The sequence below is a fragment of the Anopheles cruzii genome, chromosome 3, assembly GCF_943734635.1.
Source record: "Anopheles cruzii chromosome 3, idAnoCruzAS_RS32_06, whole genome shotgun sequence".
Taxonomy (NCBI): Eukaryota; Metazoa; Arthropoda; class Insecta; order Diptera; family Culicidae; genus Anopheles; species Anopheles cruzii.
In genome coordinates, this window is record NC_069145.1 from 30,161,407 (window position 1) to 30,186,016 (window position 24,610).

Genomic DNA, 24,610 nt, shown 5'->3' on the forward strand with positions numbered 1-24,610 from the left:
GATCGAACAACGCGCATATTCAATGCTGCAACCCTGCGACCTCACTGAAAGGGGCACGCGCTGCGTTTTATGATGGGATAAAACAATGCACAACCAACCGATAGGTGTATGCTCGCAATTTATGCAAGTTTATTTGCATCCAATCGGATAACATGGCCAGCTTTTTGTTTGGTTCGTTTGATGATCTTTGAACAAAGCGCCGCTGAGTGATGTAAAAAGCGGAGCTTATTTTCCACTTATATCCGCTTCCACTCTCACACACATTCCCTATTTCTCGCTTTTTTCGTTGCGATTGGCTGAAGAGGGCCCCATTGTGTGCCATTGAGCGATGTGTAGAATGCGAAACGGGTGTACGCATATGTCGAGGACTCCGGCCGATAAAAACAGATCAATTTTTGAAGTTGGCAGCACCACCAGCGTGGATTTGGTTTTGAGTGGTTTTTTGCTTGTGTGATGTCGATATGCTTAAAACAGTCTGTCCGCAGGGGTTGTAGATTCACAATCAAGCTTAAGCCAAATGCATGATGAAAATGGGAAGCTACGAAATGGATGATCCTTTATTCAAAGCTATTTCTGAGTACATGGTAAACAATTGAAAATGACCTACAGAAGATATTTACAAAACTGTTCCTTAATTATGTGTTCAGCTGTAAATGACTTTATCAGGGGTCCCTGTAATTGACTGAGACTTGCCTATTCTTAGCCTGCATTGTTGAAGCACTCCTTTAGCACTTTTACTGTTATAAAGTAATAACGTTAAATATGATTGAAAGATACCACTTCGGGTGGACGCCTAAACCCCTTTTTGCGACAGCTTCGTAAAAGTGTACCATTTGGTGTCCATGCGATCCTGGCATGCAGAAAAAATCAGGTCCTGGCGTAACCCAAATGACCAACTTGCCAGTAACTTCCGACAATCGCAAAAGGGATCGGACGATGGAGCTGTAAAAGCTCAACTACACGTAACGCTGTGCCAAAAGCGTCAAAGACACACGGTCTTCGGTCGAGAAAGCGGTAACATGTCGCTGCTGCCGAAACTGTTCCTGTCAGAAACTTTCCCAATCGAACGTCATCGCTCGGCCGTTTCGAAAGTGGAGCGAGCGGGCACTCTTTTAGAGAAATTTATTAATTTACCCGAAAAAGTTTTCCAATCAGTCGTAAAAAGGTGGCACTCTGAGTGTGGCCGTTCGGAAGGCGATGAATCCCGGGTCCGGGCTAGAGCTAAAGCCCTGTACGTGCGCGGGTCTGTGTCAGTGGGTCAATGAGTGATGCTCATTTTTGCAGCAGTCCTAGCCGGGCCGGGCCAGTACACGAGTAACATGATGCGATGTAATCGCATGTGTTCCCCGCCGGGTGCACCGGGTGTCCCTTTTTGCAGCGCACACCGAAAGCACTCCAATGGCGGGGTTTCAAGTGTGTCCTGTGTCTGCCAGGGGACACACTTAGGACGCCAAGTGCTGTTGCGGTGTGCGGTGTGTTTCTTTTCGCCTGCTCCGGTCCGAGCACTTCGGAGAGGTCCGATGACAACAACACCCGGGGCCCCACCGGGCATGTTACAGTCTCTTCCGCCACACCCCAAGGGAGCCATCACTTTCCACTACTCCGTTCGGCCGGTGGATGGTGCATTTTTCGGAGCACTCAGCGGATGGACGAAGGCAAATTGTTTCCTTCCTTCCGCCGAACGACGCCCCGTCGCAGTTGTCGCAGCTCGGTTTACATTTTTTGTGGGAGCTTTAGGGTGTGTGTGTGTGTGGTTGTAGTCCCGGGGAGGCGCCATCTTGAAGGTCCCACCACCAGCCAGGGCTGGATTATGATGGATGGACTGAGGCGAGAGTGCATAAGAAATCTGGTTACGTGCGCGGTTACTGCGAGCGCCGCCGGAACGCGCGCCCATTTTCTTCCTCACCGACACTGCACCCGAAGTGACTGGCGGGTGATGTCCCCACGGATGACAAGCACGGTGCGCGAGGTGATAGGTCGGGTTCATCCGGAAGTGGCGTGCAAACGCTTCTCACCAACAACGAGGACGACGACGACGGCGGCCAGATCTTCATCGGTTTTATGAACGAACGTTATGAAGCAGCCAACGGGTGTGTCCGTCATACCGTCGCTCCACCGGACGTCGCTTCCCGCAGGATATGAAAATGTAATAAAGCCGGAACCAGCCACCGTGGCGGAACCAGACCCGAAACAGGATTGAAACGTAACACCGACGCTGCCGGGTTTTTGCTCGTCCGAACAGCGGCCGACGGGCGGGCAGCCGAAGGACAAGCGAAGGAAAACATTGCCCCTCAAGGGCACAAGAGGCGGCCGGCTGAGTGTTTGGGGTCGTATCTCCCGGACTTGACGGGCCTTTCCCAAGATGGCCCGACGCAAACGATGGATCGTCCTTTCCGGATCGAACCACAAAACGGTAAATGTGGCGGATATTGCCACCGTAGCTGTCTACTACCGGCCCCACGGTACACGGCCCCCGTCCCCCCTAACCACCACCCAGCACGATGGCGGATGTGGAGGGGTTCGATTTGACAAGATTTATGGATCGATCAGAAATAAAACCTCGTCCTCGGCTCATCGGAGTCGGGCTCTAAAAATGCGACCCAGGGGACGCACGGGGTGGACGGGTCTCGGAGGGGGACGGACATTGTCTTGTGGGCATTAAGATTATGTTCGGCCACCGTGCGTCTCGCCCTTCCATCGTCGCGGAGTAAGCAAAGACTTTGGACGTGGTTGGACGCTGAGGGTCGCCTGAATGATGCTTGAAGCGGGCGCCCCTGGACCGATGCTGATTCGATTGGACATAATTGCCTCAAATGGTGGGTCAGAATAGTGTTCTTCGTTTTTATTTTGTTGTTGTTGACAAACGTGATTGTGGTCAGAATGGCCGGAGGGTGTGAACGCTCGTTAAACCGCTCCTGGTGCCGCAGGTGATTGGGTTTCACACATTGACCAGAGTCTTTTCCAACTTCAGCAGCTCATGGTTGGTGTCAGTGCAATAGTTGGCCAGCGGAATTTGGATTGAGGTACGTTAGTGGCCACTTAGTTCGCAATGTTTTCTAGAATGGACATTGCCGTTAAAGTACTCAGATATTGGTGGCGTCAGAGCCATTCGTCTGTAACGCATCAATTACATATCCTGCATAAATGTAAATGTAGTTTGATAAATTGCTAGTTCTCGTATTTCATAAAATAATTTGTTTTCATTATCTAAACTGTGTTTCGGTAGCCACTGGATAGCACCGGAAATGTATTTTGTCCTTTGTTACAGTTCCTCTCTTAGTAAATACGCACTGTCAAACTACAAAAGAGTGTATGAGTGTAAGAGGGTTATTGTGTTTAATAAATGTTTCTTAAAAAGGTGCTTAGGATATTCTCAAGCTTCCGCAAAAACAATTTATTCTCGTAGTGATTTTTCTCCTTTTGTTTATGTGGCCAATTAGATCAAAAAGCCCTAGACTTTTTATCAGCGAGGTTTTCGTTGACTTAACTCTCGCGTCAACATTATGCAGTACGGCCAGCTCCGTTTAATTCCTATCGCAAACGAGCCAAATTACTGCAGATAATTGCAACATTAGCCGGCCAAAAAGCAAGCACTGCTGCTTCCCCGACCGACCTAATGTTTCACGAAACAATGGCAGCTCAACGTCGACATCAGTGCATTTAATCCAGGGGAGCCATGGTCGCGACTTCAGAACACAAAGCTACTGCGGAAGCACCGCCGAAAATTGGCACGAGCAATCAGCGCCTGTGTGCAATTGCATTACTACCTTCGGCCCTCGTGACAACAGAGACAGAGCTTTGTCGAGCCAGTGTAGGCTACATCCAGTTGTAGTAACAATCCCTTAACTTCCGGGAACTATTTGACAGGCGAGGGGCGAATTCGGCACGGTGTTACATAATTTTTGAAGTTAGCTGCTGCTGCTGCTGCTGCCGGAGTCCGTGGCGTCCCGTGGGTAGCTCTCGACATTTTTGCTCATTAGTAGGATTGTTGTAATTTTCGAAGCACCGCCAGGTGCCAGGTGCGCCTGCACGTGCCTCGGATTCGGACGGGCTCGGCGTGCTAGAGGCGCGCAAATAAAAACAGAACTCAATCGTGGGTTTGGCGTGGTCGGTGGGGTGTAGGTACTAAAATTTATGCAAACATCGAGAGCATGAGCATGGATGATTGTAAGCACCGAAACCGAACGTCTGCTTCCGATGCTGACAGAAGCAGATACCCTGCCTGCCGCATCAATGTTGCATGCATCGTCAACAACAAAGTGGCAGCGGAAGTAAAGTGTACCCCCGTCGTCCACCGGGCGGGCCCCGCTGGTCGGATGAAGCGAGCAGCTAGCGTTAGACAAACTCTCTGCTGTGGTTTCACCGACGGAACAGGATCCCAGACTATGCCGCCAAATGCTTCGTAATCTGATGCAACATCAGCGACGCGTCGCGGTTCTAATGTGAGCATTGTTTAAGGACGTGAAAGTTGCGGATTGTCAGGTGTCTGTCTCTATCGTCGGGCTGGTGTGTGTGAGAGTAAACAATTGCAAACAAAAGCTCCGGTTCCATTCACGTTCGCCGGCATCGCGCGACGATGCGCTAGATTCCGATAGCTTTTCACGATTTTGAGAAGTTTCCCGTGCTGCCCACGACGGCCACAAAGTTGGAATTGTTTCGGAACAGGAGCGCGGTGTATGCCGGAGCTCCAGCGTTTGTCGCTCGGTGCTCGGTGTGTGTGTGGTGTAAATCTTAACTGCATTTGATCGATAACTTCCACCATCACGCCAGAAACCGAAGCCGATGCGGGGAGCATCGCGAGAAGCTCAACAGTTGCCCAGGCGTGGTGCAACTTTTGACTGTAGGGAACTTTGACATGGCATTAGAGCTTCGGTCTGGGAGCCAGCCATCCAGTCAGTAGGTGTCTTAGGTGGATTTTACGATTTGGCACCGACCATCGAGGGATATCATGACATGAGCGATAGTTTCTGAAGCACTTTGAGAATTAGTCAGAACTAATATTAATCACTGGAACCCATTTCAATCATTCAAATTATCCAGATCTATCCTATGAATCCTAACCCATATCCTATCCGATTTTCTGTAAGTTTCGTCACTTGAGCATGTTTAAATTTTGGCCCAGTTGGCTCCAAGAACTTAGGATGCTTTTTTATCGTCAATCCACGATTTTTCCATTGTACTGTATCAGATTCGCTGTAAATAATCTTCAAATGTTTCAAAATCGTATAAATCTTCCGATTAGTTGTCCAAATGGTAGAAACTTTGAGAGTTTACATAATTTACCCTTTTAGGGTTACTACTTAGTCCTTCAATACATTGCTTTCGAAGTGATTGCCGTCTATCCAAACTCTTCCATTACCATAAGAGTTAGGGCTCCGTGGAAAACTTTAAGCAGTACTTCCAGCAGTAAAAGCAGTCGCCGTCAAAGCTTGGCATCCCATGGGCAGGTTAGCAGGTTGTGCGAATATCTGCTTATTTAAGAATCGCGATACACCGGGAAAGCCGAGCGTGACCAGATGTGACAGGCTCAGCCCCCGCTTTCGCACGCATAAATCCTGTTTTTCCTTGTGAACCCGGATCCCTGTTCCGCCTGCTGCTGGCTTTCGTGCGCTTCAAAGTTTGACTTCTTTCTCGACTCACAGCGTTCCTGTGTGTTCCTTGTTGACGTGTACCACAAACCGCATGTGGACGTAAATTTTACACTTTGTCAAAGTCGGGAAAAAATGTACCAAAACTTACGTTTTAACTTTTGGTGTGTGTCCCTATATTTTTTAGGGTGTAAAGCCCTCTTAGGAAGTAACTCCAGAAGCCGTGTTTAAGTGTGTTGAAGGATCGCCGTGGAAAAGATGTAAATTTTCCCAACAAAACTTTACCATTTGTTTCGCCTACTAGCGCGCGGCCATGTGTGCTGCTTGGCGGGCTGGCCCCCGTGTACGGTGACACAGTTTAGTGTGTATTTTAAAAGTTTGCAACGGATAAAGCCGCAAAAGACGGAAATCTTCCCGCCGAGATGCCGTAAGCCGGAGGCAGACTGGCGTTTGGTGGAGTGCGACTTCAACAGCCCAAAAACAGTGAAGAATGGGGTTTCTTTCCTGTTGGAAAGAGTTTAGAGAAACATTTTCCAATTTTTAAAGTGCTGAGGCAGCTGGAACGTTGCGAACGAATATGTCGGGAGTTCTTCCCGACTTTTGCCGTCGTCGTCGGATCGCCGGTTTTGAATCTCATCTCAGAGCAGTTGTTTGTTTCGAAACAATTTTGCATTTTGCTAGCCCATGTTGGCCACATATTTTTATGCCAGTACGCTTTTTTTGTATGCGATTTACTAGGTAACACTTTATCGTACACTCCGAAGCGAATCGATCGGGCTCTCGAGGATATGTTTAATAATCCAACGGGGCCGGCTCCTAACCGGAACCCACTGTCAGGTTAGCGGGCACTCGGTGGACTCTGGCTGCGTTAGTACACGGTGTTGTACTTCGTGTTCTCGCAAACTTTACCGACTAGCCCTGCTCGCTAGTTGGGGAGGCCATCCGGACAAACTTTGCACCGGAGCCCCGTAGGCGCGGTGGCTGATTGGCGAGTTGGTGAGTTTTCGTTTCGGAATTTTAATGAGGAAATTTAAAACGTGCCCATAAATTACTCCACCCAAGTATAACTTACTTCCGCCGGTCGGGCCGGGCGGAAGGACGTACCGGATGAGCTGCCGGGCTACCGGGCCAGCAAGCGGCCAGACATAGTCGCACGGTGTTCGGTACTTGTTCCGCGGCGACTGACGCAGCCGACTCGAGGGCGTACTCAAGACTCCAGAGAGGCGAGACTGGCCCAGAAAAGGCTGGAAGGAACGACGGAAACCCTCGACGCCGCACGCTCACTCCCCGGGGGGGGGTGAAGGAGGATTTCTTCGCGCGCCCGCGAAAAGAAAAACGAAATGTAGGCCAGCCCACAGTTTTAAGCCGAGCTGGTTTCTGAGGGAAATTGGATTACCGTTGGCCCCGTGCCGGTGATAGTCCGGGACCGGAGTAGCTTAAGCTAGAACAATGTAACATAATTGTAAGAGCTCGTTCGAAACCGAGGAGGGTTACTCGCGGTCCGAGACGCGACTGCTAGCGCTTCGCCTAAGGGTGACGGCTTTTAAATGATTTCGCTCCACTTCTGTGTGTTTACTTTTGTGGTGATGAGTTGTTTTTCTCAACAAATAGCGTAACGAATGGGGGGCATCACTTTCACAGTTACGCAATAGTTACGAAAGATGCCGATGCACTAGGTGGACCAGAAAATCCTGAGCACTGTAATTACTTCCGTACTTGGGAACCGGAAGGGTGTGTGAAAAGGAAGTCTCCCAAAAGCTGGCTAGCTCGAGCCTTGTTGAAGTAAACCGTACACCGGTTTGCTTTCGATGGCTTATGCGGAGCTATGTAACGCATCGGCGGGAAGCGCATCCACCCGTTTGGGGTTAAATTAAAATCAGGACGGACCGGGAGGCGGTGAAGTCATCCGGTATTTCAAAGCAAACCTCTCCCGAAGCGAGTCCCCAACAGTTTCGGTTGAACGAATCGAATGCCGGATTTCACTGCTAAGAAAGTAATGAGTTCGCTCTCTGGAAATTAAATCAAATTAAAGCTGACCAAGAAGCGAAGCGATGCGTTGATCGGAGTCGAACTGGTACGATGAATTCAGACCCAAGTATCCGTTGCTCACTTCACCACTGGATCACCGGGTTTTTATGGTTTCATCCCTTGATTAGTGCTCCGGATTTTGGGCGAGAGCGGCATCGAATGGATTTTAGATGGGTTCCGGATCGAGCCACGGCCGCCGTGGCTGGCACGGGCACGACTCGAACGGCAGTGCTCACAAACCACCTCACACACACACCCACACACACAAAAGTGCATTTCCAACCCATCTGGAGCTTCCGATCGGAGCCACAGGGGTCCCGGTCCGAGATGTTGTACTCGGTCGCCTCGGTAAGGACACTCGAACGCTCATCAATAATTCCAAGTGGTCACCTATTTTTAGTGTCAAGATGAGTACACTCTCGCGTCCATTACACCGCTTCCGGGGACACAACAACACCGGTACCACGATGCCTTCCCGATCGGTTGCCACTTTCCGGGCAGAAAGGGACCGACATCGATGTCGGCTGAAAGTGGATATTGATAGAGTTTTAAAGCGGCACCCGAAAGGGGTTGTGCTGTAATCTGCCAACAACCTGTGAAATCAGATGCTCCGGGACGGACGGGACCGTCACTTGGCCGTTCGGATGCAAATGCCACTTGTGCGCGGTATAAAAGGAGTGTAATTTTTACGATAAGTGGCGATTGACCATTTTAGTACATCATTGCGATACGATAAATATTTGAACGGATGCAAACGCTGTTGCACTTTACCGTTGTTGGAAATGGAGTGTGCCCAAAAGTGTCTTCTGAGCTTCTGTTTTTTTGTTTATCGAATGTTTCACTGTCTCTTCAAATCATGTGTAATCATGCTTCAAATGAGCAAATATTGTTCATGAATCACTATCGAAAAAGAGCTCCAAATTTCAGTAAATATATCGTTCTATCTTGAAGCGCCAGATTACAAGCGTAGCTGAAACCCTCGCAATTTTAAGATAATCTTTTCTTGAAAAGTAAATGTTTAGTAGGTCTTATTATTTATTTATTTTAGGTTATTTAATTCCTCTCAAGGCAGAGGAACATAAGCCTTGAGAGGAAATAAATAACAGTAAAAATATAATTTACAGACACCTCAGTCTGTGGCTCGTAGATAGATCATCCGCCTACGATGCATCAATTCTTCGGTTCCTATGCGAAAGGCGTCAGTTTGAACCCTGACAGTTCATCAACTTGAGTGCAAAAGTGGTCTGTCCGTTCTAATAATAATAAACAAATAAGCAGCGCAAAAGGTCCGGCGTAACATACGAAGCATAGGTCATCAGGTTTAGCAGAGGCGAAGTGTATTCGGAACAGACAGATAAACCAATAACCTGTGTTGAGATAAATAGCAAAAAAAAAGTTTTGTGCAAAACGTTATGGAAAAGGGAAAGTTTTGCTACCAAACAAATCCTGGCTGGGGTCCGTTGTTCGAATTTTGCCTTCGCAAAAACCACAACATAAACACAGAATTCCATCGAATCCGCCCGCATCCCGTGCTGGTCCTTGGTTCTTTCACAATTTCGAATACTTCACCGAAGCAGTCCCCCCGCCAACGCCGGTTCAATGCGAGCGTCTTGTGTTTCAGCAAATTTGGCCATACCGAGAAAAGAAGAAAAGGTCCCGCAACGAGCAGCACCCACATATGTCGAATGCAACATTCGACGGTGGAAAAATGGCGGAAATTTCCGCCTCAGTTCCGTGGGTTCGGGGCCCGTTTCGGGTGTCAGGAACATGCGTGCGATGCCCTCGCCCGTGGAGCGTGATACGTTATGCTTCGAACAAACCATCCTTCGGACGTCCAGTTTTCCATGACTTTCCAGCCGATGCCGATTGCAGTCTTCTTTTTCAGAGTTCTTACGTCCCGCAGGCAATAGGCCTGGCCGTGGCGGCGATGGTGGAAGGTCGTAAATCTCGTTCGCATTAATCGTCCTCGTCCGGGGCTCCTTCCGAAAGGTCCATCCACACCGAACGGAATATTCCGCCGGGCGTGGAAGTAATTTTTACCTCATCCCAAGACCGACGGTGCGCGAAAATTCTGACAATCCACACGAAGGTACGCCGTGACACTCGGGGCCACGCACTAGTTAATGTGGCGCAACGCTTGTGTGGGGGATACGAACGTATAATGTTTGAACAGTGAGTTCAGGGGGATGGACGGCTGGCGATTGTGAGGTCGATAAGCGCACCGACTCAAAACAGTCACACACAAAATGGCGGTCGGAGCGTTGGGCTGCAAAATGTGATTACTTAAAACGCGCTCCGTCTGAAGGCTAAGGCGTGGGTTCCGGAAGTCTTGGCACGGCCCGGTCGTCGCCGTCGTCGTCGCCGTCGAGAGCAAACACTCGAAGTGTCTTCGCTATTTCCGTACTCTAACGCGCGTAAGGCACGTGCTGGTGGCAGAAACCGTCGCCGTCTGCATACGGTCTCGCCCGTGTGTTGTTTATTTAAAATTCACCCAAGCTTTACACGGCCCTGCTACCGGCACGCCCGCTGGTGGATGGTGGAGGAAAACGAAGAAGAAGAAGCAGAAAAAGCAACACTTTAAAGACCGGATCTTTATGCTCCCCCATTTATGTTGAGAGTGCGCCTTTCGTCACGCACGCTAATGTTGGCCGCGGAGCATAAATCCCGTCATTGTCGTGTCGGCAATTCTGCGTACGTCTTTTCCAATTGCTCGCAAAACCATAAATTTCCACTTCCGATAAAAATCTGGTGTCGTCCCTAACCGACACACGCACACAGCTTTGGTGGCGTCCACATTTTTCACTCGAGTGCCAAGCACAGTGCTGGTGCCTGGTGCTGGTGTGCTTCCGCTTGTTGAGCATCGGGCAAGTCACGAGGTTTCCTTCGAAGAAGTGGCTTTGCTCGGCTTCTCTGTGTGTGTGTTTTTGGTTTCTTTGTTCGCTGCGTTGCTTGATCTTTGGGCAATCCGTACGAGTGTGTGTGTGTGTGTGTGTGTGTGTGTGTGTGTGCTGTGCTGTGTGTGCTTCTTCCTATTTTATGATTCGCGCTGTGCTTCACTATGCAAACGCACTCACGCACGCACTAATGTTTGGTGTGGCGAAAGTGGCCCAAAATGTACGCTTCACTTCACGCAAACCAACGTCAGCGCCCTCGACGCTCGTGTGTGTGTGTGTGTGTGTGCATGTTGAATTGTGCTTTTCCACCCACCCACCAGTCTGAAGGAGGGAGAAAAAGTCACAAAACTTTGCCCATATTTTGGGCCTCTTTACGAGGCAGCACTCGATTGTGGCACCGTCTCGCGGAGCACACGGGAGACGTGTTGCGCCATCCTGCCCACCTCTAAGGAACAGTAAGTTTAAATCCAATAACGCTTTGGGCACCACTTACGAAATGGCGCGCGTAATGCGATTCTCCCCTCGAGCCGGTGGTCTTGTTCGACGCGGTGGTCGATTTCGATGCGATCGGCGACCGGGCAACAATATCCGCCACTCGTTCGGCCGTCCGTCATCCGTCGGAAAATTTCATTCCGTGTGTGTGTGTGTGTGTGTGTGTGTGTGCGACAAAAAGTTACAGTACAAAGATTGCAGATAAACGCGATTGGCGAGTTTCACTTTTGTCTAGAAACTCCCATTTTCGCCACTGATTTGGGAAGGGATTTTGAATTCGAATTGAATACGCTGAGATTAGCGGCAGAGCTACGGTGCGGTGTTGATTGGTAGGATACATTGATTGCCCTTTGAGAAAGTTTTCCAATAAAACTAATTAAATAAAATGTGTAATGGAACAGGAGAATAGCTCCTGATTTAGTTTTGAAAATTCTGTGCTCAATATTGAGCTTTTACAAAACAGTTTTGGACAGATGCCTGTAAAAGCAACACTAAACTATTAAAGCTTTGCCTCCACAATGGTCGCAATCAAATGTCTGTTCGTGTCTAATTAATGAAAAATTCAATCAACAGCATACCAAAAAATCTTGGTATAACATATTTGACCAGACGACAGTTAAAACTTTAATACCTTCACACATAATCGGTCTACCTAGTTTGTACCGGTGAAGACGATTAGTTTGAAGAATAACTCGATTATCTATAAATATTCCCCTGTCCCTGCCCTGTCCTGCCCGTTATTCTAAGATTAAAAAAACTCGATTATTTTTTCTTTTCGCTGCGTTAACCAACGTCTCATTTTATAAAAATATCCTTACGGCGTTTATCTATATTCATTTATCCATGACTTATATTTGACGACTTAATACCACTGTCCCAATGATAGCCCCACAGCTTAAGCGATCGTTTATAGGCTCTTTAAGCTGTGTTTATCTTGAATAAATGTTTTGATTTGTGTTGAACTTGAGAGGGGACAGTACACTCCCGAAAACATGATACTTGTGAGGAGCGAATTGCAGTACGTCTTAGTAATGATTCCCGTGATGGCCAGATATCCGCCGATAATATAATATATCGATATAACAAAATGGGACCTAAACTAAATTTTAAAATAGTTTTCATATCTAAACATAGAACCATTATTATAAAATATATTTAAGTGATTAAACATACTAAGCAAAATTTAAAATAATCAGCAAACTAAAGCTAATAAATAAAAACAATCTTATCATTTATGTTTCAGTTTTATAGAAAAAAAGTCAATAAGTGCAAGCAGGTGAACGCGACTCAATGCGCGAGTTGTGCAACATGGAACATAACGCATTTTCAACATTGTTGGCAAACAACAATAAAACGACGCTTTCATCGGCGATTCGCTGTGTACATTGCGCCAAGCCTCATTATCATCGTACGCTTCAAGCCAGTATCAATAACAAACAAACTTCACCGTCTTAAAAGATAAAATTAAACACGCCAAAGTACCGATCGAAGAAGAAAACGAGAGCGAAAAGAATCTGCTCGTCCTTTGTTTCAACATTGCGGCACATTGTTCTAGCTGCCATTCCGAATCTGCTTCCGGTTTATGGACTGAAACTCGCCGCCCGCGATGTTGGACAGAATGTTGACGCCGCCGCGACAGGACATATGCCCGTGGTTTGGCCCACCCGCCCGGTTCCAATTGTAGAACGGTGCTCCGCGCGACTCCCTTTTACCCTCGTCCGCTCGAAAGATGTTTTATTCATAAACAAATATTTGAAAGAGAATTTACTTCATTTCTTCCGCGTCATTTCCAGCCCAAGCGAAGACTCGAACAGCCCACACAACAGCGCCACGACGGTGGCCATTACGGTAGCCTTCTGTCCCGGAGTGGAAAGTTTAGAGTTTCCCAGGAAAAACAAGGCCAAAACATTCCGGAGACAGCCGACCCGCAGACAGGTTCCTCTTTGGTTATAGGTGTGCTCGGTGTGTGTGTGTCAGTGTGCCTCGTACCGTTTATTTATTTTCTGTCGTTTGCTCAGCCAGCAAAAGCCAAGCATTGGGCCCCACCAAAAACACCTGCTCGAGGAAAAGCTCGAGAATGCTGTTTTCCACTCGTCGGCATCTTTATCAACAACATCGACCTGTAGGCTGCGAAATGACAAGTCGTGTCACCGTGGGCCGGGAGCCGGGTAAAGGGGCAAAATTGTTGACATTTTTCACCCTGCCTCCAACCCCACCGTGAGTGGGAGGCTCTTCCCCGTGACCAACACCACCGTAGGCTCTTGGCGAGGATCAATTTTCTCAATCTCGTTGCCATCTCATCATTCAGCTGTGCGCGCGCGTTCCACTTCGTTTGCAACTGTGTGTTTTTCCTGGTCGCGCCTCTCACCGGCCGCGGAACAATGGGTCTCTGGCCAGCTGCGTGGCTTCACGACTCGAGTTTCACGGTGGCGGAAAAGCCGGAAAAAAGAAAGTCGCTGAAACGAAGAAAAAGTTTTCCGCAAGTGCCATTTAAACAGCTCAGGTGTGGGTCTCAGGGCCGAAGATTAAAGAACGAACCAGCCGAACGAACCAGGGGTGGTGTCAGAGTGGTGAAAATGTGCTCACATTTCCAGTGACGGAGGTGCCGAGGGGGAGACTTACTTTAGTCGTTACCAAACAAACGTAGACAGGGGTGTACGGGTGCGCCCCGCCAAGTGAACCTTACCTGGGATGAATTCGTGGAAGTCAAGTTTTCCTGCAACGAAAAGAGCGAGACAATTTTTCATCAATGGCCAGTTCCACGAATGCGTTTGGTTTGAGTTGAACAAATGAAGAGAAACAGTACAAAGTTGCCGCGGATGAACGAATGCGTCTACTGGCTAACATTGCGGCGGATGTGCTGATCCTGAAAACCAGACTGTTCGGGGGGAATACTCCGTCCGGGTGATTGTTGTATGAGCGATGAATATCAGATCCAGGAGATTGATAGCCGGTGTCTTACATTGGTTTGGGATCGATTTATTTCAGACATCTTGTCAACTTCCCGATGCTATTAATAATGTTTAATGTTTATTTCTTTTTGTCATGATACTCGTTCAAAGGAAAATTAATTAGCAGGCTCCAATTCTCGTGTGGGAGATTTTAGTTTATTCAAATCAATAAGACATTTCCAGCAAAACGAATTTGGTACAAGATGCAGTGCGATTACTACTGCAGAATGCTTCTTGCAGTAATTTTGAATATTGTGAGACAGTGCTGAATTATGATACCATCACCAGCATAACAAGCAATGTTTTGACCGTAGACTCTTATGGGAAATCTTTCACATTTTTTTAAAATTATAATCCATCTTCGTTTTGTTCTCGTGAATTCGATTCGAATACAATCCCTTCTCAACATACTCTCACTTAAATGTTTCCCGGAAAACAATTGAATTTCGTGATAAAAACGGTAAAACGTGCATTGTGTCCTATTCAACTATTGATAGATTTTCAGCATCGGCATTCTTAGCTTTTGCTTAGTATTTCTAACCCGCCAGAAGACAATTTGTGTTCAGTTTCAAAGTGGTTTCCAGGAGCGAAATCTAATGGAAAATGTTTACATCAACCAGAATATGTCCTGCTGCTAATGGCTATTCTCCATAGACATCACATTCAGTATATTTAATTAACGATGAGATGAAAGCCGTGTTATAGCGAACAATGTTTGCATTACTATTGAGAAGCGTTTACGTTGTGTCAGTAGCAAACTAATACAGTTCTTACTTTACCAAAGAGCATCCTTTATTGATGGATTGCAGTATGCAAAATCAAAGATGGCTCAATATACACTAAACATCAAAGTCCACTTTACAGTCCCATCGTCAGCATGCGACGTAGAGGAATCTCCATCTATTATAGGCAATTCAACCCTTCATCGGCTCAAGAAGACTCCACATACACCCGAACCGGAAAGCCGCTTTGATCGGTATAGGAGGGAAAGTCTGAACAATACATCAAGGTATTTGCAGGGCAGCTGCCGGAGTGCTTCACGGCCCACAAGAGCATTGCGATGCGGCTCAAGATGGCCTAGTTCCTGAAGATGTGGCCTTTGTTTTCGCTACGGCTGCGGAAAAGGAGCCCAGATCAAGCGTTTTTTTTATTGAGGTTGTGTACCAGCAACACGCTTCCTGCAGCTGGGAATTCCGTTCAGGTACTGATAGATTTCAACGGCAAACACACCCTCGCTGACGATGAATCGAAAGGGGTTGAAGCAATAAAAAATATATATTTATCTTCATCTGGCAGACCTGCGCCGTGGCAGCATAAACCCTCCTTCGGAGGAGAAAGTCCGTGGAGAAAGTGTTCCCGGTGCGTGGTGGGGCGAGATTCGCCAGACCCCGCGGTAAGGGAAGGGTAAGATAAACCTAGCCCCGGGGCCGTCCCCGTATCCGGTGGCCGGCCCCAGGTCCGGGGGCCGCGATGGGCCTTTTGGTGTGTTTGTTGTCTTCCGGTTTTTGAATGTTTAATTTATGGTGCTGTTTCGAGAGGTCGTTAAAACTTTTGCGATACGCGCCAGTCCAGGCCGGCGGGCGTCGGTGATGAACGGAACGGAAACGGATGAACTTCCGCTGCAAGTGTTTTCCGCCTCTGCCTGGTGCCCGGTATCTGGCTTAGAGGCGGGCGATGCTGCTGTTGCTGCCGGGTTTGAAAATATCTCTGCCCTGCCAGTGTCAGACCTGGCAGGATTGGATTTTAATTAAGATTTCTATCGTGCCGATGGACGGCCGGTTGTTGGACGTTTATTACGGGAGCTTCCGGAGCGGGAGCCATTATTTTACACCGTGCACAGCCCAGGAGGGGATGCTTTAAATCAAATAAATTCGGCCCAAAAATCTAAAAAGCGAAAACCCCAAACAGGGACCAACGCCAACAGGCGCCCTCGAAGCTCACGAGTTATCGCGTGCGTCCGGCCGCGTGGTGAAAGTAAACAGGGCTCGCAAATTGAGCGCAACATAAATTAAGCGCACCGAAACCGATTTGCATGGTAATGTTTACATAGTGATGTGATAGGAAACGCTACGAAAGAATAAAAAAAACCTCAAACTGGAGCCATCTATGACTCGGGTTAACGTTAACAGCGGAACCCCAAACGCAACGCCCGTGATAAACAACATTAGTTTTGATGCTAAAAATATTTCTTTGGCCTCCCCCGTGGGGCGCAGTGGGCAAGTTAGGTTCGCAGGTTTTCTATGTCGTCAGACCTCTTTCTACTTTAAGCCCCCGGGCCCGGCATCGATGCCAGATGCCCTCCCCAAAGTCGATGATTCAATATCAATCTGACAGCAGCGAGCGAATCCAGGATCGTCGGAGTGCTGGCGGCCGGTCGCGTCTCCCGAGTTCCGGGTGGCTTGATGATTTCCAATCAATAACGATACCCATTTCCCGGGCCAGCGAGTGGCTGTGCAGGAAATTGCTACATTCCTGCTGCTTCGCTTTACAGCCGCAGCGCAGCTAACGGCGCAACATGGCGGGCGAACCGAATCGTACCAAAAGATCGTAAAAAGCACCAAAAATTCCATTTCGTCGATATGTTGGATAAAAAGAGGGAAAAAGAAGCAGTGAGACAGTGTTGAAACCGTCTCCCGTGTGGCCAATTCTGCATAGAGTGGTTCACTGGCGAAAAGGCTTGCCCGGACTCAACTGGCACGGGGCTTCGCATTCGATCGGATAACCCACCTCCAGGTTGAGTTCATTTAGTAGCTCCCGAGTGAGGATCTCGAATTTTGGCCCAATCGGATTGCCAACCGACAACTACTTTGCACTCAACTCCATCAGCAGCCCAACGCCCAGGTGGCGCAGCGGCACAAGGCACCCCTTCCCAACGCATGGCGAGTGGGTTCATTATTCATTTTATTTATTTGCCCTACGAGCCGTGCCGGAAACGTGGGGATTGTAATCAATTGCAGCAGCGGCAGTTATGTGGTATCAACCGGCACCGTCACGGCCGTTTTTCCGATCCCTTTCTGGAGCAGTGAAAATTGGCAACGGTCGGATTGGTCGCCCCCCACCACCGCGTGCCTGTTGAAAGTGGGCAGTGCCCTTTGCCTTATGCTCACGCTTCTTATTTACGATGACTCGTGCACCCAAGGGACGAACGGAGAAAGGGCAAGCGGGCGGTTCAAAAGTCTTGTTCAGTTTTTTTAGAGTAACCTCGTCGAGGCAACATAAACTTTATTGCGCCCGACTGTGACGTCGAAAAGAAAACTGTCCAAAGTACGATTGATTGTTGTGAGGATTCGGTGGCGAGAATGAATTTTGTTTTGATTTAAATTTAACCTGCAAATTGTACGAATTGTGAAAGAGGTTTCCCTTATAAAAGGTTTCAATTGTAATGTTGTACTGAAGCTGAATGTTAAAATCTAGGATTTTCATCTGTTTGTGTTGGTGATTTTCGGCAGAAGTCCTTAAATACAACGAATCTATTTATAAACCCTGTTGGATGTTTACTTTTGCCGTAGTTGCCAATTTTGTACGCGTTTGGCTTGAGCTTGTGATTTTTTGTGATATTGAGTGTGTCCAATACCAAGGTTGGTAAGTATTATGTAGTGGTCCAGCTTCGAAATTAAGTCTATAGGTTGCTGAACTATAAACACTTTTCATTTTTTACACGATTGGATGAACTAGAATTTATTGACAACAAATTGATATCACGCACTGACACACACATTTAGTATAAGAGTGCCTTCTAAATCTCACAAACTCACACTCACAAATCGACAGACGGGAATTATTGTGACCTAGTTCAGCATTATGTCCTTAAACAGTGTCAGGAAACCCTATAAAATCATATACGACTATTGTATTAAACCAAGTAGAAAAATTGGAAAATATGAATTTCTAAAACCACAAAATATTGCAAAAAATAATTGTAACCAACTGAACTTTTAGTATTCTGTTTTCTAACATCGTATATGAATTACTCGTAGTTTCGTGTTTCTAATCTTCGCCATTTACAAACAAAAACCATTGGTTGGTTAAAGCATTTTTAGATTCTTATATTTTCGTGATAATAGTTGCTCAATTTCTTGTAAACTTACTTCTACTTACACTCGTCGATCGATCATGACTTAGAAACTTCTGTTCGTACCGTTATCGACAGGACATAGTTATTCAAAAAATGTTTTGCCAAATAGCTTTTAGTGAACAAGCGTTTCATTTCAAAACAATTGGTCTTTGTAAAAATAGCTACTATTCTTCTGAGAACCACCTTGTGTGCACCAAATAGGAAAATGATTGAAGTCTGCACGAAATCGGTATGCATCAATAGCACACAAAATGCAGACAGAAGAATCGACGCTCGGAAACCGTCTCCGAAGCCGAAATCAACGCTAGGCACAGTGTCTTACTGTCTTCTGCCGCCCTAGCAGCGAAACCAGCATACGTAAGACGCTAGTCATATTGAATTTTATCAATCAAATCAAACGACCTACACCGAATGCCGCTGATTTGGTCCTCCCTCCCGCTCCACGGCATGGTGCTCCTGGATACGCGTCTGACCGACCGCAGAAGTTGGGCATCGAAGCTTCAAATGGAGCGGAAAATCGTAGAATCGAATCCTGTGGCGGGTGATCCTGTCGCTTCGGGGCGATCGGTTTGCCTACTTGCCGCGCCAAACGGATTGTGTCATCGTCGACGCCGACGTCCTCGTCACCACCGTCGTCGTCGTCGGTTGTCGGTGGTCGTAAAGTTGTAAAAAGGTCAGCCTGTTCTGCGCTTGATGGCAGACTGATTTTGATGTCGATACTGATGTCGGGCCACAGGAACGGAGCGTTCGAAGCACTGCGCATCGCACAGCAAATCGATGGCGGAATGCTTGAATCACTTTCACCTAGGCGCCTTAGTGCCTGTGGGGTTGTCATGTTTGATGGAAACAACTGACACAACCCAATTCACCCGTCGGCTCGCCAAGGGATTGTCACAACGAAAAGAGGGAGAGAGAGAGAGAGAGAGAGAGAGAGAGAGAAAGAGAGAGAGAGAGAGAGAGAGCGAAAGAGCGACCAAAATGGCAGCTCATTTATGTCGGAGGGTAGTGAAGTGCCTGGTTTTGAACCATTGGCATTTCATTATACCAAACCAACCCTCCGTAAATCGAAAGATGGAGAGATCCAGAAGGAAAAAAATGACACAGCGTTGAGTTGTACAATTGAAAAGTGACAGTTCAATTTTATGCTTGCTTAACTCCTTCAGTGTCGAAGCCGGCGAACGCCACGACATTCTCCGGGGACCAAGAGCTCCGGAGACTCCTGAGAGTGGTTTTAGGAGTCAAACATCTTTTTTCTCTATTTATTCATTTCGCCAAACGAAATGTCACCGCCGCCAACGAGGGTGGCCAAATGTTCACTGGTCGACAGGGCATGTCACGGGCAGAACGCAGGAGGCTGGCCAGCGGGCCAAGACGAGAGCACAAATACCCAACTAGAAACGGTAGAGAATGTCTACTTCATGCTCTGAAGCAAAACGGCGACATTTCTGTTCCCCGCACTTCTGGTGGCGCATTTGTTTGATTTTCGTCGGGGGTCGGATCGGGTGAACCAGCCACGCCGGGGATGCAAAATGACGTCTGATTTGCTTGTTATCAGGTGCCACCATCGGCACCGGTGAACTCGTCCACCGCACCATCGTCATCATCATCAGGCATCACCATCCGGCGCGGTTCGGTTATCGGCACCGTGCGCACCCATTACCATCACCATCTCGGGAGCTCCGACACGTCAAGGAAGGGGGTGGCGAAAAGGCGTCGTCGTTATCGTCGGTGTCATTATGTCGTTTTCAGCTTGTTTTCAGCCACCGTGCAGGAGGCGAACGACGAAAGGTTGCCTGGCCGGGCTCGAATAATGACACAAAAGTAACAATTTGCATACCACCTTCCGACCACCGGGACGGGTAGGATGGATTTTGCAACGATCGAAGGGACCGACCGAGGGCTTAGCTGTCTGGCCGTCGGTCAGTCCTTCTAACACTCCAACCATTGGAAGTTTTTCATCGAACGCTCATCACCGGGACGAAGCGTAGCAGCAGATTCCATCTCTTACATGGGCCGTCGCCTGTCAAAAACTCTCGGCTCGGCTCAGTTCGGGGTTTCAGTGTTCTGGCATCTGGCCGACAGCTGGACACCGTGTTCACAAGCACACACACACACGCGGGCGCATGTTGTCACAAACTGTCCCTCCTAATTGGTCAACATTTTCATCAAATCGGACAAGGGCAAGTAATGCGACACAGAATTATGACCCGACGACGGTCCTTCGGAAGACCAGGCGCCTCCATCGGGCGCGCATCGTCGGCCAGGCGTCTCCATCGGAACCACGTGCGGGTGAGTGAACACGGACGGACGGACGGAGCCGAGACGCTTGATTTGCTTACACGCATAGAAAATCAAATTTATCCCTCCACCGGGTCCGGCCCATGAGCGGCTGCCCGTTTCAAACTGGGTCGCTGTGCGCGGGACATGCCAACCCATCGCACCGGGGCCAGGCTTTTCCTACAGCGGGGGCTGGGAATTCGAGCAACAAGGGTGAGCTTGGGAGAGGGTCAGTTGGGGAATGGTTGGGGACCGAAAACCTCGCGCCAGGCGTAAAGGATTGTGGCGCTTCGTCATACACATTTTTACTGCAACATTATGCCATGCAAGTGACAATAAATTATGAATCCCACTCGGCCGGTCAGAGACCGACTTCTGTACACACGCACACACACACACACGATGGCCGCGGGCCAGATCTACGCAGCGAACCAGCAGCATGGCGGAGGTGGAATGCGGCGGAAGGATTGTAATGTTTGTCTTCGCGGTCTTGCCATAAGTTCATCCCTTATCAACAACCTTTGGCGCTGGGCGGGTTGTATGTGCGTTTGGCGTAGGGTTGCTTCTTAGGTTCGCTGCAACGAACACACACACACACACACACACGGTAGAATGATAAATGAAGCTCGCGCAAGTCGAAACGAAACGGCAGACGGTGGGCAGAAGAAATATGTTCACGCTCTTTGCTTTTCAGGAAAACCGTTTTGATACGCTCCGTCTGTCTGTCTGCCGGTGAGGAGGATGGCCGTCGGTACCTGCTCCGTGGCGTGGCGTTGGTCCTGCCCAGCGAGTGCGAGTTCCAAACCCGTGCCTCCCGCATCGTTCACGGTCACTCCGCGTGCGGCGTAGTTCTGTTTTAATATGCGGCCCCATCTGTCATAAATACGCTACAATCTCTTTACCGTCATCATCGTTTGCGTTGTCAGGTTGTGTCATTTTGTTGCTACGTTGATGTCGCTGCTACCTAGCTCTTCCGGGGGTGCTGTGCGTTTCGCATTCGTTTTTTTCTTTCTGTCTTGGCTACTCCTCTACGCAGAGGAACCGTTTCACTTGAACGGAGCGACTCATTTTCCGGTTAGACTCTTTCAAGGCAGACTTTATCGGCGACGGCGTGACGCGATGCCAACAGCTTCACAGTAAATGATCTGCGAACCGGGGCAGATCATCAAATTCCTTGTCTTCGGTGAGCAAGAGACGTTTCTTTGTTGTGCTGCCTTTAAGCTGTGTGTCTCTTAGTCAGTTGGGTTTGAACGTTGAACGTTGGGTTTTTTTATTTCAATTTCGTTTCGTGTTGCGCTCAAGTTAAGGTGTCTTGGGGTTGGGTTTATGCTTGACTTTGACACTCTAATACTCTAGTGAGCGCTTGGAATACATGATGCTATAATCTTATACAAAATAAATAATTATGGGCCTCGTTTGGTTTGGCGGGTGGGTCAAAAAGATGTTTGTGATACGATCCGAAAGCAATATTCTTTTTTTAAGTCGGTTAGATTATGCCGCATGATGGAATGGAAACATTTTAGAAAATCAAAAAGACATCACTGAATGTCGTTAAAAATACTCAGTAGTTTTGTATTTTTTTTATTGCTTTGTCCCCCCAACTTTTATTTGCCTTCGTTTAAACAAAATAATACTTATTATTATATTAATAATTGTAATAAATAAAATGCTTCTATGAGTTTACTGGTTAAAATTATCAAATGAGGCCAACATCGAACGAGGCAGTGGGTCTTTTTGATCGTATAGTCGTGATACAATGACTTTTATAATGTCATCACAAGTTTCCCTTTCGTTTCAGACTTTCAGTAACGAAATTTTCGCAGAAAGGTAAGCCAATTTAATAAAACAGTCCTTGAATTTTCGATCCTATTCAGTTGGTCGTTATGAATTGTGTCGTGTACCTGAAAGCTTCACATTCACTAACAATTGCACCGATGTTTGCGTTTGGCAAAAACTCAATGTTCAGTGTTCCACGTGGCCATATCCATATCATAAAACAGCATAGAATCTCAACTTCAAACTAATCACAGTGATATAACACAATTTTTAGTACAGGATAATGTTCCAAAAATTAGGTTGTTTGATACTTTGCAGCATAATTATTGCAAAAGCCCAGACCGCACAGAGTAAATGTTATTGTAAACTTGTCCCAACCGTAAGCCATGCAAAGTATTCTGTTAACAAAATCACTTTATTGCTTTTCGACGTGTTTGTTTTTTGAATTGAATTCTCGAGGCCACGACTTGTGAAAGCTACCATTTGATTTGAAACAATGTTTTCCGAAGCACAATTGGTTCCATTAACAAGAATCGCCGGCATTTTGTCACAGCGTTTGCTTTCTTTTAAAGACAGTTTAATAAAGATTTGTGTCGGCTGCTCGAACCGCTGCGAGGGAAGCGCCTCGTTTGGTCATGGCTTAGCAATTGCGCATGACCTAGTTTCAACCATCAGCGACAGATCTGTACACCTCGATTCACCGGATCCATCCGGAGGACCTTTTGCCGACCAAGGCGATGCGTCTTCATTTGTGTGCTAAATAATCATTAGCCTGCGCTATGATTGCTCTTTAAACTTTTTGTTTCCAACTTTTCACGCTGCCCGAGAAAGAAAATCCGGAGGGTGGGCCGAAGCTACGATAATAAACATGTTTGTTTTTGTCAGATTTTCTTGGACCGCTCGTCTGACCCTGAGACAGTCTCCGTATTCTGGTACTGGTTCAAGCTGCAGTCGGGGGAGATTGTTTTTGGGGCTGAGCACCGGAAGAAGAACCATCCGCCGTTCGAGCCAAGGGTGGAAGAGGTTTCGCGTGTATCTACCGTTTTGTTTTCTCCGCCACGCTGAAGAGTCGCGTTAATGGTTATTACCGCTCTCGAGGATTACCGGTCTCAAGGTTCGCTAGCTGGAGAGGGCGCTCATGTCAGCCACATTCAAGTTCTAGCCCTCTTTTCGGCTGTTTTTCCGCCTTTTCCGGGCTACGGCTCTTGACTCTGTTTCCGTAAGGATGTGTTTTTCTCGCTCTCTCTCTCTCTCTCTCTGTCTGTCACTGTAATTTTTCTGTATCTCTACTTTTTGGTACCCAAGCAATATGCGAAAGAATTTGAAAAAGGCCAAAGTTAGGCGTGGTGAGTGTCGAAAAAAGGACACTCACCAACTTTCTATTCTAAAGTACAGAAGCAAACACTCGACTCATTTGAATAGCAGCGGTGATACTGCGATGCAACCACCATTTCTCCCACGGAACCGAACCGAGCTTCAAATGGACATTCGACCGTCCCCAGTCCGGTCCCCGTTTCACTTTCATCCGGACCGACTGTGCTCCGTTGCCCAGTGCCGGAAGTAAATTTCGAACTTTTTCAACTATCAACCTTTTCCTTTTGCTCCACTTTGTCCCCTCTGGCCACTTTGGCGCCCGTTTAGTTCGCATACCTTCGGGAGTTAACGGAGAGTCGGTGCAGAGACAAAAAAAACAAATGGCGGCGGTCAAAGGGCCCGTGTACGCGGAGCATTGTGCTAAAATCCCAACTGACCGGGTCGACCGACAGCGAGAAAAAGAGAGAAAGATAGAAAGACGATGGAAAACCGACAAAAGAAAATGAGCAACCTTTGGCCAAGAACTTCCCCGAAGTTGGACAGTCTTGGGGTGAGCTCGGGTGCGTTGGTGGCCCCCTTTCGCGGCCAACAGAGCGCGAGGCAGAGAGCGCACAAATGCTTACAAATTTAATTCCATTCAATTTTATTATCGCATTAATTAGGAACAACTTTTGCTACAACATACCGTCCGGGTCTGAACCGGACCGGGTCGAGGTGCGGTGAATTGACCAGAGATTTTTGTTTTGCCGTGTCCACCCGACTCCTTCGTGAACCTTGAAAATAAATGATTTTTGTTTTCCTGCCGTTGGTCCCTGGTTGGGTTTTGTTTTTCGTTTTTGCCATTTTCGATCCAGCATCGCGCCCCTTCGTGGCCACCTCCGGGCCAGGCGATGGATTTCACCCTCCGGGCGGGAAGTAATTGAATAAGTTTAGATCATGAATATTTAAGTAGTTTTCAAAGATGGCGGTGCACCCCTTTCACCGGTGCTCCCGCCCCCGGGAGCTAATAAATAATGCCAATTCGGTGTTTGCATTTTGTTAAAGCAGCGTAACTCAACAGATTCGCCACGCTTCGACAGCTCCCGGCTTACGATTCCCCGTTCTTCGAATGATTTTCTTCGATCCGAATGTCCGTCCTACCCATTGGAACCAATGGGAAAGAAGTCCCCTTAAAGTACGTTCTAAGCCCCAAGTATTCTGTGAAGTGTGTCTTAT

General features: G+C 47.7%; 1 protein-coding gene across 1 annotated transcript in view; it reads right to left on the bottom strand.

Annotated features, from left to right (window-relative positions):
* The window catches only part of LOC128272636 (cytoplasmic polyadenylation element-binding protein 2-like), a 224,424-nt gene that overhangs the window by 71,863 nt on the left and 127,951 nt on the right, over positions 1 to 24,610 (bottom strand). Inside the window, exon 4 of the mRNA XM_053010475.1 lies at positions 13,689 to 13,718. Within this exon, the coding sequence (XP_052866435.1) occupies positions 13,689 to 13,718 (30 nt within the window). The remainder of the gene's footprint in view (positions 1 to 13,688; positions 13,719 to 24,610) is intronic.